The sequence below is a fragment of the Triturus cristatus genome, chromosome 3_1 (genome assembly GCF_964204655.1).
Source record: "Triturus cristatus chromosome 3_1, aTriCri1.1, whole genome shotgun sequence".
In the NCBI taxonomy this organism is placed as follows: Eukaryota; Metazoa; Chordata; class Amphibia; order Caudata; family Salamandridae; genus Triturus; species Triturus cristatus.
Genome location: NC_140583.1, coordinates 527,990,933 through 528,004,665, shown reverse-complemented (window position 1 = coordinate 528,004,665; position 13,733 = coordinate 527,990,933). Strand labels below are relative to the sequence as shown.

General features: G+C 45.9%; 1 protein-coding gene across 2 annotated transcripts in view; it reads right to left on the bottom strand.

Annotated features, from left to right (window-relative positions):
* Positions 1–13,733, bottom strand: part of TICRR (TOPBP1 interacting checkpoint and replication regulator) — a 586,714-nt gene that overhangs the window by 261,842 nt on the left and 311,139 nt on the right. For both annotated transcript variants that reach the window (XM_085644448.1, XM_085644450.1), the window contains exon 16: positions 8,175–8,265. In XM_085644448.1, coding sequence (XP_085500574.1) covers positions 8,175–8,265 — 91 coding nt within the window. The remainder of the gene's footprint in view (positions 1–8,174; positions 8,266–13,733) is intronic.

Genomic DNA, 13,733 nt, shown 5'->3' with positions numbered 1-13,733 from the left:
GCCAGGGAAGTGCAGATGGAAATAGAAAATAAGGCAACGCACATCAGTGACGTCGCTGGCGAACATTCCACTGCCTATAGGCAAAAATCCCACAGGGCCCGAGCCATGAGAGAAGACGTAAGCACTTCCTCACACCAGGAATGGACCAGAATAGAATGCAGCCAAGACAGGGGCGCAAGGAACACCGCCGGCACCCGGTGACAGCGAACATATCCTGTGTGTATACACATGTCGAATCCACATAGAACACAGAAGAAACTGTTCTGGAACGGGACAGAACAACATGCACTCAAGGGGCACGTGCAGACAGGCAGAAGGAGCACAGCAAGGCCGAAAGAACATGCCGTGGAGGGCCAGGCGTGGCAGAAACCAAAACACTTCAGGGAAGTGTGCCTCCACAGAGGCAGGATAGTGTCATGGACCAACCGTAGACGACAACCCAGAAGCCCCAGGAGAGAGCCACACCAAACAAATGGGTCCCACCAGTGGGAGATCCTACCACAGTAGGGAGAGCAGGACGGATCAGGAGACCCGCAGTATAGACAGAAAATAATCAGTACGAAGAAGACTCTGCGGGAGCCTTCAAAACTTCCCGTACAAGGAAGAGCAGCTATACAATAGCCAAAAAATACCCCACATAGAGAAAGGCGAGCTCTTAGGCAGAGGGCGCACAAAGAAATGCAGAAACAGTCTGGGCAATAACGCCTTGAGCCCATAGATTAAGCACCAGAAAAAGCAGGGACAATACTGCAACTAAAAGCCAAAGTCCACAACAAGGACTGTAACACATGGAACTCAGACATGAGATGTTGAACCGCCGAGTCAGCATGTGTGTCGAACAAGGTGACCCAATCAAAGGGCAAATCCCTAAGACACTCCTGGACATTGGCAGGGAAACAGTCATTGCGCAGCCAGGCATGGCAACGCAGAGTAACTGGTGGATGCAAATATATGGCAGCCACACAACTGCAACCATCGAGACTCCCAAGTGGGAGGGAGTAACGGAGGAGGGGCAGAAGGCAGAGAGACTGAAGCCGCCTGAATTACCAGCCCTTGAGCCCTAGGATGGAGGGAAAAACAGACAGGGTCATCTGGAGCAGGGCGATGTCGATGTGAAATAGCACAATCCACAGGGTCCCCTGAAGAGGGCCTCACTCAAGTCCCCAGAAGAGTGTCGTATAACGACTCGCCAAAGGGCAACAAGGGCTCCACTACCACAGTGCCCTGGTGAAAAAAAATCCATCAAGGGATCAGAGGACAGAGAGACTAAGGGTGGCTGCACTTGTAAAATGTCTGTAGCTCTGCAAACCGCCCTCGCAGAAGCCGTACTAGCCATAGTGGCCATCCGAGGTGGCGACAACAGGTCATCCGTAGGGGACAGCATGAGGCTAATCCAGCCACCAAAACATGGGCGCTCTACAGCCCGAAGACATCCAAGGCCCTGCCAATGCATGGGTTCCTGCCCAGAGGGACAGCGTAAAAACCCTGGGGGGGGGGGGGCGAACCCACAGGGGCCTCCTCGGATTCAGCCTCCACATTCTCCACCAACCGATGAATGGCCGGGGATGGCACCGGCGTCGAGACAGCATCGTCTCAACGTAGATGATCCCCGAAGGAGCCTCGTCCGTCCGGCGTTGACGTGACCTCCACAGAGATGGGAACCTGTGGAGAGGAACGGAGTAGACTTGGAGTCGAGAACTGCGCTGCAGCCTCAGCTGGCGTCGGCCCAGGGAGCCTCCCAGGGCTTTGCGGAGACGACATGAAGGCTTGGACGAGCAAGAAGGATGCCCCTCCAGGTCGTGTCTCGACATGGCAGCGACTCCGGAACCGGAGTCAGGGTGCTCGACCCGCACAGAGGGCGAACCCGCCGGTGAAATCCAGATCTGAGCCCCTACACCCTCTGTGGGGCCCGAAGGCGCGCTAGGGAGAGGGGACGACTTAAAGATGGCTAGTAAGGCCTGGGAAAAGGCCTCCATCTGGGCCCTAGTCGCCCCAACCTCAGGAAATGGCAGGTAAGTAGGGGTCGACACCTGAGGACCCATGTCCGGTGGAGACGGGGAACAGCTGGCCCACCGTCGTGTGAGGTCGGCGACCTCCGTCACTTTTCCTTGTGCTTACCTCCGGCAGGAGAGCGACATCCGCGGGAACGACTGCGACCTGTCCCGAACCGGCCCCTAGCACGAGAAGGAGACCAGCAGCGTAAGGACTACGAACTGGACATCCGGGCGGACAGTAACTTCATGCGATGTTCCCGCAGAGACTTCGGCTTCAGCCGTCGGACTCTTTGGAGTCGTGGTGCTCTCCCAAGCACCACATGCAGATCGCGTGTGCAGCGTACAGGATTCACACGCCTTGAAGCACAAAGCCATCACACACTGTTCCCGAATGCCAAAAGTATCGAGAAGGCCTGATCAGGCCAGAGGTGATCGCTTCTCTGGATCCGCGTTGGGGCGTGGAAAAGAAGGAAAACTGATGTCAGCGCACCAGGAGGGACTTATATGGTCCACTGACGTGATGTCAGTGGACAACGTCAGGACAGAGCCATGCGACGCCGTCTCCCGGCACGCAGGGGTACTGCTGAAGATTTTTTACGGATCCAGACTGACGCCTGGGGATATTCTAAGTTAAGGAATGTGCGGCTAGATGTCTCCATCAGATAGTATGCTGTAATGTGATTTGATTTTGCTTATTTATTATATACAATAGTTAATGTTTTCAACTGCACGTTGGCATTTTTCAGCCTTTTTGCCTATATTCTCCTCCGTTAGTACAGAGTACTATTTCTAGAGTTCTCTATACGTGCCACTTGCCTCTTCTTTTGTGGGGTCTCCTATGGTCCTTCATGCTTGCCCCATACTCTCGAGTAAGAAGCCTGTCTTTATCACATGCTATGTATCCATGTGCACTTCTCTTGATGAGAAGGGTGCCCACAACCTATAATGTCAAAACCCATTCTGATCCTGAAGAACCTGCCCAGTGAACTGGATGTCTGCTCCCATCATTCTTCTGAAAGAGTTTGGCTAAGTTCATGGTTTCTGCCCATACCCTGGTTCTGAGGCTGCAGGTGTCGTCAGGAGCGTTGAGGTGGGTCCTTGGGTGATGGATTTGGGGTCACAGTTGCCAGGGGGACGTCCTCGTGGTCTTTGTTCACTCCAGCACAGGCCAGGCTTGGCGGGTGCAGAGTGTGCAGGGTTCGCAGTTCCTGGCTGATGCCAGGGGTCAGTTACTTGCTTTGAGCAGTACCACTGCTCGTGGGAGACCCAGGTAGTTAGAGTCACAAGGCAGTCAGGTCCTCCGGGGTTTTTGAGGTTGCTGACCACTGGAGATGCCGGGGTTTAGCAGGAGCAGGTTTGAGGGTCGACAGGCCAGTGGGGCTAAGGCTAATTCAGTTTGGTGTCTTCCTCTTGTTAGCAGCTGCATGGCAGGTCTTCTTGTTCCTTGTTATCGTTCTTGTTTCGGAATCTGAATCCGAGGAAGGAAGGTTCAGGGTGCCCCTAAATACTAAATTTAGGGGCGTTACAGGTAGGTAAAGGGCAGGGACCAATGGGTCCCTTCCCTGGGGTGGGTACACCCCCTATCCTGCCACAGGGATATGTGCCATATCAACTCTGTTTTGTTCTGCACCCAGACACTCAGCCTGCAAGGGCAGTGTGTGTGTCAGGGTACAGGGTCTCTAAGGGTGGCGCAATAAATGCTGCAGCCCTTAGGGGCCTTCTCTGGTCACAAGGCCCTGGGTACCTAGTGTACCGTTTACCATGGGCTGACATGTGGCCAGAGATGCCAATTGGGTTTAGGCTTCAACACAGTTTTAGGGAAGGAACATAGTCCCTGGGTACCTGATTGGCAGGAGCCCAGGGCACACTCAAAGTACGTCAGCAATTCAGCAAAAAGTGGGGGCATACCATGCAAGAAAGATGGCACTTTCTCACAGTGGCACAATAAGTGCTGCAGCCCTTTCTCTGGTTACAGTGCTCTGGGTACCTGTGGTACCATTTACCAGGGACAGACCTGTGGCCAGAGAGGCCAATTGGGTTTAGGCTTCAATGCAGTTGTAGGGAAAGAACATAGGCCCTGTGTACCGGATTTGCAGGAGCCCAGGGCACACTTAGTCAAAGTATATAAGCAGTTCAGCAAAAAGTGGGGGCAACCATGCAGAAAGTGGGCACTTGCTCACACAAACCATTTCCGCCCGAGAGTTTGAAATGACTTGCCCCCCGAAGTCAGGCTGAATCCCTCTACAGCAGCTTTCAGGAATAAGTACTTCTTATGAACATATTTTTGTCTTATATCCTAGGGTCTCCTATCTTCGGATTGTTCATCACATGTCAATTGTATTGAGGACTACTGCTCTCCTCTATATTATTGTTTGTTCTACTGGTAATGACCGTTTTGTACCCTCCCTGTTCAGGGATGCGGACTCATCCTTTTTTTTGTTAGTGACTTTAATACTTTTTAAATCTTTTTGTCCTTGATCTACTGTGAGGCGCTCTGATACCAGCAAGGGTCATGGTTGCGCTATATAAAACTCTCAAAATAAAATAAAATAAGCTGATATTGGCACCCCCATCCCCATGTAAAACAGTACTCAATGAAAAAATATTTGTAAAATAACCTTTCCAGGAACCAATTAGTATTACGTATGCCAGGAGATAGAAAATAGGTTTACTATTACATCTATGATATATTTTTTTGTCAAATTAAAGAAAGTTCACACCGGTCTTACCACTTATATCAATGTCGATGGAGCATGACTATTTAAGAATGATTTTGGTCCGTCAAATCCTGTTCCTTGTGTGTGAATTACTAAAACATACTTTTAAAAAAACATGACTAACATTGTGTCTCGTTGAACACAGTTTTTAAAACTGCATCGTAAAAGCATGCAGAAGTTTCTCAAACTGGTGAAAACAGAGATTAATGACAGAGAGAAAAGCTACTGATGTGTTATGACAATACTGTGAAAACTAATAACGCAGTCGGTGGGTTTTTAGCAAAATAGGATTTGAAAGGATTGCTTTATTGAAATGTGTTTTGCTAGGTTTCTCAAACCTTAAATCGGAAACTGCAAAGAGAAGCTGTTTGTTCAATAACAAAATATGATTAGACTATGATTATGAAAGTAATGAAGTAGTGTTTATATATTAGTTTCCATATGCCTTTTTGTTTTCTTCAAATGTTTTAAAGTTAGCATGTTTTTGGGTTTCCATGTAGGCCTCAAAATGTATTACGTCTTTCCATTGTAGCCCTCAGAGAAATGTATTTTGTCCTTCATTATTTCTTTCTAATAAGAAAATTGCTGACTTGATTGCTCTAGTTACAAGTATCATCACTGAAGTTTCTTTTTTACAGTCTTAATATCCTCTCTGTATGAATAAATGTGTCAACTTTGTTGCAAGCGAACTCAGAAGCGAGCGTGTGAACATGTTTAATTGCGAGTGTGCTTCCTATTTCTGAGGTGAAAATAAATATTGCTCATTCTCAGAAAACTGTAGATAGGGAAAAAAGGTATTACGTGTAGGTTCCGGACGATTTGGGGGCTGAACAATGATCATTCCACGATCACCCAATGGATCTCAACCATAGAATCATGCAAAACTGTGCAGAAGCTACTTTGTGGGCTGGAATGGTGAACATTTCGAGGTATAAAAACTTTGTGGGAAATGATGAGTGCAGCTATTTTCCTTGCAATTCTTGGGCGTGACATGCTGTCGGTCCAAACTCTGACTATTCTGAACTGAATTCTCCTGATTTCCCCTGCATTTCATAGGTTGGGGAAGTTGAGCAGGCTAAATCTTTTGGCTGAAGGATTCATTATTCAGACTATTGCACGCTCTGCTTTAGTCCACCTAGCGTTTCGGTCTTGATAATCTACAACTGAACTCGTACTATTCCTTAAATTACATACTGAAATTCCAATGCATGATGATTTTTTTCTTTCTCTATCCTCACGCCAGTTATTTGATTTATGATGTATTTTGCTTCAAACTGTGATTGTATTGTGATTTTATCTGTATTCAATTGAAAAACCAAGAAATGAAAATTCTAAACATGTTTTTATGTATTGATCATTCTTCTTGAAGATTAGATAAAAGTGCCTTGATAACTATACTGAGTTTTGCTTTTACTTATTGATGACAAGTTATAGTTATTGATTGTTGCTGTTAGATAGGCATTTTTTTCATTACAGGTCCTCATGATAGAATAGCTTCCGTCTCTAATTATCTGAGTCCCTATTAACTCTTACAGAGATCTATCGGAGGACCTCATAATTTTAAGTGGAAATTAGAGTTTCTATGGCCCCAAACTCTGTGTTGTTGTGAATTATATTACTGAGATTTGAGTTTATGGTGTGGTGGGAAACTTGTGTCTGTGCCCACAATTTTACTCTGCTTCCGCTGGATCAATGTGAACTGGCAGCTAACAAATCCACTCACAAATCCACATCTTCTCAACTTCAAGACCCTGAACACTAGTCATTACTTACACCTACAACTGGACTGAAATTCAGAACAATCATTCCCCTTAATACACCTGTTCCACTCCAATAGATCCGCCCCATTATAACTATAACAACTCCCGATCTGAGCACCCATTTAACTGGCAGTGATACTTTGTGCTATTAAACTACCCTGCACTAGGACTGCCACAATGATCACTGAGAACATACCCTTACAGTGACAGTGTAATTGTAATTTTCCTGCATATCTAGGTTAAGCAAGGATATACAGCTGTTTTCTCTTAATCAGACTATTATTTGAATGCTGCGCTGGTGGGGCTTCATCCCACTTTCTGCACTACTCCTAGCCCTCAGCTAGAAACTTTTGGAGGCATTTCAGAGGTACCACCTTACCATTTTCCACAAAAAGCAGCTAAACATAATCATACAGACACAACTCTATAATATCTGTACTGAAATGTATGGATTCTAGCAAGCTTAAAAGTAACTTATTAACAAAACAATTTGATATGTTTAGACTCCTTATATCACTTTCAAACTACACCTTATTTTTCAACCGTGGAGTATGCAGTGTCACAATGGTGTTATTTCATCAAAATACTCCAAGATGGTTTGACTTTATCAAACCATTAGCATTTCTTATTTAATTAATTTGAGTTTGGAAGGCTACTTCCTTGCATTGTCTTCTGTATATGATACAATGTACAGCCATACCATTTGCCATAACTTCTGTTAGAATTTCCTAGTATCGTCTTTAGCAAGGCCAGTAATCTGTTTCATAGAGTCTAAAGGGCTTGGTTATAATGGAACTTGCTTTTGTTTGGCACACCCATATAGAGGAATGAAACTCAAAAGTAGAAATATAGGGACCTTCATGATCTAAAAACATTTTACCCGTTTACTCGTTTTACTCCAGTAACTGCAGTGGCGGGTTCTAAACAGCTAGTTACAAAATTCATGCTTACAGTTGCATGGTCTCAGGGATTACATAGGTTTTTACTTGCGGGGTCCTTTCAGTCTGCAAAGTCCTTTCAGTCTGCCTGGTATTGTGCCACCTTTCTTGGAAAGAGGTCACACTTTCTCGCAGGTACAGTAAAGGCTCTCATGAAAGTAGGTAGGACTTACTTCTCTTCCACATCAAGGAATATGGTAATTCCACAGGCTTTTCCAGATTAGGCACTTTCTGATGGAAAATGGCACCACGCAGATGTTCTGCTCTAGGTTCACAGGGACTACTTTCTTGCTAATACAAGTAAGCCCCATTAGTGTTAAGTTGACAAAGATGAACAGCACAGGCACAGAGGGACAAAACGTTTCCACCCCAGATGGCAACACACTCTTTATCTTGGTTTATCAAATGCCGGTTGCAAGCTACACTGTGTTAAATAGTTATTTTTGCACTAATATCAATTTGCATTCAACATGTGCAATTTGACAAAATTACATCACGTTTTCCCTTGCTCTACCAGAAAGTGAACCATTATTGGAAAGAGGGTTAATTAAATGATACATCAATTAAGCACTGTTGCTTAATCCACATTTTATAGATATTTACATGGCAGCTACGGCAGCATTAAATATATTGTGAACAGCTGCTAAATGTGGTGGACAGGAATGTAGGTGTTCAAGTATGGTTCTGAAAATGAAATTATTCATATGAATTATTTTTTTGTTGTAATCATTCAGTATGGCAGAAGAGTATGATTAAATTACTCACCGGCCTTTAATCTGCTTATGAAGTAGTCTATTGGAGACTTGTTTGTGGAGCGGCGTCTCTGTAACCTTTTTGGTTAGAAGCTTGTAATTATCTAAAATGAAAATTAATTACCATTTAGTCACTTCGAACAATACAATTGTCATTGAGTGTAGGAAGATGGTTTTCCGTTTCAGTAACCCCCCCACTTTTTGCCAGACTACTGATGGACTTTGACTTGATGTGCTCTGGATCCCTGCCCATCAGGTTCCCAGGGCCTGTGTTCTTTTCCCAAAACTGTACCTTGTACCCCCCAATTGGCACCTCTCTGGCTACATGTCAGTCCCTTGTGAAAGGTACCATGGGTACCAAGGGCACTGTGACCAGGCCTTCAACACTTATTGTGCCACCCTTAGAGATATAGATATATGGAATATGCTACTTACCAGTATGCATCTGTTCTTGGCATGTAGAGCTGCAGAGCCACACACTTAGGATAAGATCGCCATCTGGCGTTGCGCTCGGATGATTGCAGGTTGTTGTGGTCTTAGGAAGAAGCCTTTTGGTCACGAGATAGGTGACTCCTCCTCTGGACAACAGTGCGCATGGGCATCCACTCCATCCTCAGATTGTTTTTCGCCATGATGGGAAATTATTGAGTGTATAAGAATAAAGAGAAAGGATGTCCATGTGTAATGTCTAATTAAGACAATGCTGGAACAGATACAGGTCCCGGGGAGGTGGGTGGGCGTGTGTGGCTCTGCAGCTCTACATGCCAAGAACAGATGCATAGTGGTAAGTAGTATATTCCGTTCGAGGCATATGAGCTGCAGATCACACACTTAGGATAGACTATATAGCAGTGTCTCCCCTAGCGGTGGTCACCTGTATCTGTTGCAGCAGTTTGGAATAGAGTTTTTAGGACAGCTTGGCCTACGGAAGCTTGTTGTTTGGATTGCACATCAACACAGTAATGTTTAGTGAAGGTGTCTGTGGTGGACCATGTGGCTGCTTTGCAAATATCTTCTAAGGGAATGTTCCCTAAGAATGCCATGGAAGCCCCTATTTTACGTGTGGAGTGCGCTCTAGGGGGAACTGTAAGAGTGCGTTTAGCTTTTTGGTAACATATTTGGATACATTTAACTATCCACCTGGCTATACATGATTTTGAAATGGGGTTGCCTTTATGTGGTGGAGAGAAAGCAACAAACAGTTGTTTGGTTTTGCAAAAAGGTTTGGTTCAGTCGATGTAATAAAGCAAGGCTCTTTTAACATCTACGGTAAAAAGGGCTCTCTCAGCTATTGAGTCTGGATTAGGGAAGAAGACTGGCAGCTCGACTGATTGGTTAAGATGGAAAGGGGAAATGACTTTTGGTAGGAATTTTGGGTTTGTCCTAAGAACCACTTTGTTACGATGTAGTTGTAGGAAGGGTTCTTCAATAGTTAAAGCCTGTATCTCACTTACCCGTCGCAGGGATGTGATTGCAATAAGGAAAGCCACTTTCCAAGTAAGGAATTGCAGTTCGCATTTATGCATAGGTTCAAATGAAGGGCCCATGAGCCTTGTTAGAACAATATTTAGATTCCACACTGGAGAAGGTGGTAATCTGGGAGGAATAATTCTTTTAAGACCTTCCATGAAGGCTCTGATCGCTGGTACCTTAAATAGTGACAAGTGTTGTCGATTTTGTAAGTAGGCTGCTAACGCTGCTAGGTGTAGACGTATGGAGGAATACGCTAAATTGCATCTTGCAAGTGTAGTAAATAGCAAATAATGTTTTGGATGGAAGCATCCAGTGGAGGTATATTATTATTAGTGCAGTAAATGGCAAATCTTTTCCAACATGCCCTAGTAGTAGGTCTTCTAGCTTCTTTTATGATATTCATACAGTCTGGTGGGAGATTGAGGTAACCGAACTCTAAGAGTTCAGGAGCCAGATCGCCAAGTTCAGTTGCTGTGGATCTGGGTGTCTGATTTCTCCATGGTTCTGGGTAAATAGGGCCGGGGAAAGGCGCAGTTTTTGATGTCGAACTAGCGAGAGTTCCAGAAGTGTCGCAAACCAGGGTTGACGTGCCCAAGTGGGAGCTACTAGAATCAGTTTTAGAGACTTGTTTGAGCTTGCGTACCACAAATGGAATGAGTGGGAGAGGCGGAAAAGCGTACGCAAATCTGCCTGACCAGTTCATCCATATTGCATTGCCCTTCGACTGTGGGTGTGGAAACCTGGCGGCGAAGGTTGGGCATTTTGTGTTTTCGTGTGTGGCGAACAGGTCTATGTCTGGTTGGCCCCATTTTTGGAAGAATGGGAGTAGGACTTTGGGGTTTAATTCCCATTCGTGGATTTGTTGTGTCTGTCGACTAAGGAGATCGGCAATCTGGTTGTGAACCCCTGGAAGGTGTTCCGCTAACAGGTTGATGTTTTGGGGAATTGCCCATCTCTAAATGTTCTGTGCGAGTTGGGACAGTTGGAGAGAATGTGTCCCCCCCTGTTTTTGTATGTAATACATGGTCGTCATGTTGTCTGTGTGGATGAGGACAGTTTTGTTCCTTATATGTACTTGAAAAGATTTCAGTGCTAGGAACACCGCTAGAAGTTCTAGGTGATTGATATGGAGCAGTTTTTGTTGAGTGGTCCATTTGCCCTGAGTGGTGTGTTGTAGGAGATGGGCTCCCAACCCTGTGAGAGATGCGTCGGTTGTCAGCATTATTTGTGGAAGAGGCTCTAAGAACGGTCGCCCTTTGGACAGGTTGATGGTGTTCCACCATTTCAGTGAGCGAAGTGAGCGACTGTCCACCAACACCAGATCGGTAAGTTGTCCGTGAGCCTGGTTCCACTGTTGTGCTAGACATTCTTGCAAGGGACGCATTTGAAGTCGTGCGTGAGGCACAATGGAGATGCATGACGCCATCATGCCTAATAGTTGCATAAACACTCTTGCTGGAAGAGAGTGTTGAGTTTGAAATTTTAAGATGAGGTTTTGCATGTTGGCTATCCTGGCTGTGCTGGGATAAGCTATGGCCTTGGAAGTATTTATGGTGGCTCCCAGATATTGATGTATGTGGGAGGGTTGCAGTTGAGATTTGGGATAGTTGATGGTAAATCTCAAGTTGTGTAAAGTTTGAATAGTGTGGAGAACGCATTTGTCGAAAGTATTGGCTTTTATGAGCCAATCGTCGAGATACGGGAAGACATGGATTTGTTGTCTCCTGAGGTGCGCTGCCACTACTGCTAGGCATTTGGTGAATACCCTGGGTGCAGTTGTTACTCCGAATGGGAGGACCGTAAACTGATAGTGCTGTCCGTCTACCACAAATCTTAGGTACTTCCTGTGAGAGCAGGATGCATGGGGATGTGAAAGTATGCGTCCTTGAGGTCTAATGTGGTAAGGAAATCGTCTTCTTGAAGTAGTGGGAGCACTTGTTGAAGAGTGATCATATGGAAGTGATCTGAGTATATGTACTGATTTAGGAGTCTGAGATCGAGTATGGGTCTTAAAGTCTCGTCCTTTTTGGGGATTAGGAAGTATAGAGAATATACTCCTGTACCCTGATGTTGGAGTGGAACTGGTTCTATTGCGTGTTTTTGAAGCAAGGACCGAATTTCCTGTTTGAGGAGTGTAAGATGGTGTGGTGACATTGAACGGTGTTTGGGTGGTATGTGTGGGGGGGTGTTTGTGAGTTCGAGGCAGTAACCAAACTGGATAATTTGTCTTACCCACTTGTCTGTTGTAATGGAATTCCAGACAGGTAGGAACTGTTGGAGTCTTCCCCCGACCGAAGTGGAATGGTCTGGGGGGAGTGGAGGAAAGTCACGGTTTAGTGGCTGGAGAGGTGCGGGTGTTGGTATTGCCCCGACCTCGGCCCTTGGTGTTGTTTCCCCTATATCCTCCTCTAAAATATCCTCTGTTGGAGGATGTTTGCGCGGAGGTTTTGAAAGTGGAAGAGGTGTTTGTCCCAATATTTTTGGAGGCTCCCCTATAGAAGGAGCGTGGAAAGGAGCCTTGTATGTTGTGGAAACTAATGCTCCCATTGATTTAGCAGTCTCGTTATCTTTTTTCCATCTTCTCAAGTGCAGTATCTACTGCAGGCCCAAATAGTTGCTCTTGGTTGAATGGTTGACCAAGTATTGTTGTTTGTACTTCCGGCTTAAAGCCTGAAATACGTAGCCATGCATGGCGTCTAAGAAGTATGCTTGTGTTGACCGCACTAGAAGCAGTGTCCGCGGCGTCTAGTGCACATTTGATAGATGCGTTAGATATGAGTTTCCCCTCTTGGGTGAGGTCATTGGCCGGGGATTTGTACTGATCTGGTAGGTGTTGTAAAAGATCTTCTAACTGATCATAATGAGCCCTATCATATCGGGCTAATAGGGCTTGTGTGTTGGCAATACGCCAATGGTTAGCAGCTTGTGCTGCAACTCTTTTGCCCGAGGCCTCTAATAGCTTGGACTCTTTATCTGGGAGCGGTGTGTCTGCTGTTTGGGAGTTAGCCCGCTTTCTTGCGTTTGAAACTACTAAAGAGTCTAGAGGGAGCTGTGCTTTAATGTAAGCGGGATTTTGTGGGGCAGGTCTATATTTTTTTTCAATTCGGGGGTTAAGAACCCTAGCTCTGACAGGGTCTTTAAAAACCTCTGTGGCGTGTTTTATGACTCCCTTAATCATGGGCAAGATTTGAACTGATTTTTGAGACTGTTCGAATGTGTCTAGAAGAAAGTCTTCTTCAGGTGTATAGGAATGCATGGTGACGCCATGGAAAAGTGCCGCCCTGTTTATCAGCTGCCCAAACCCTAGGTGGTCATCTGGAGGGGAGGGTTTGGAGGGGTATGTAGTGGGATCAGGAATATTGGGTAAAGGGTAAGCCCAGTCATCTAAGGGTGCCGTATCCGGGAGTGTGAAAGGATCATTAAGGTCATCCGGATCACCCCCTCCCCCTAAGCCATCATCATCATCCTGTGGAGGTGGTGTATGTGAAGGAGATGGTAGAGGAGAAGGAGGTGGGGGCAGGGTGGCGTGAGAGGTGATATAGGAGAGGAAGGACGAATGGGTGAGGTGGCGGAGTCCTTCTTCTTTATGGGAGCTGGAGAAGGTGTTGTGTCCAGCTTCCTTTTCTTGTATGGCACAGCGGTGACATGTCCAGTTTTTGGATTGATATAAATCCTTTTTTGCGTGGGATCAGGGTGAAAAAGTTCTTCATTGTCCGAAAGTGGCTTTGGTGTCGATTTTTTCGGTTCCGATCTATGTTCTGGATGATCGGTAGAGTCTTTTTGGACTTTAGACAGTTGTTTCGGTACCAATGATGGTTTCGGTGCCGGCGGGGATTTCGGTGCCGAAGAACATTTCGGTGCCGGTGGAGATTTTGGTGCCGAGAGGGAATCTTTGAGCTTGATAGCTTTAGATGCCGGTTTATCAATAGGTCTCGATGGTTTCGGAGCCTGCTTCGGTGCCGAGAGGTCTTGAGTCTTCGGTGCCGAAGGTACTGTGGGTACTATACAATGTGGTTTGCTCTAGCCCGAGCCACCTGTAGGCTTATATTTCTTCGGAGCCAAACCCGGGGCTTCTGAAGACGGTTTTCGGTCGCGACTG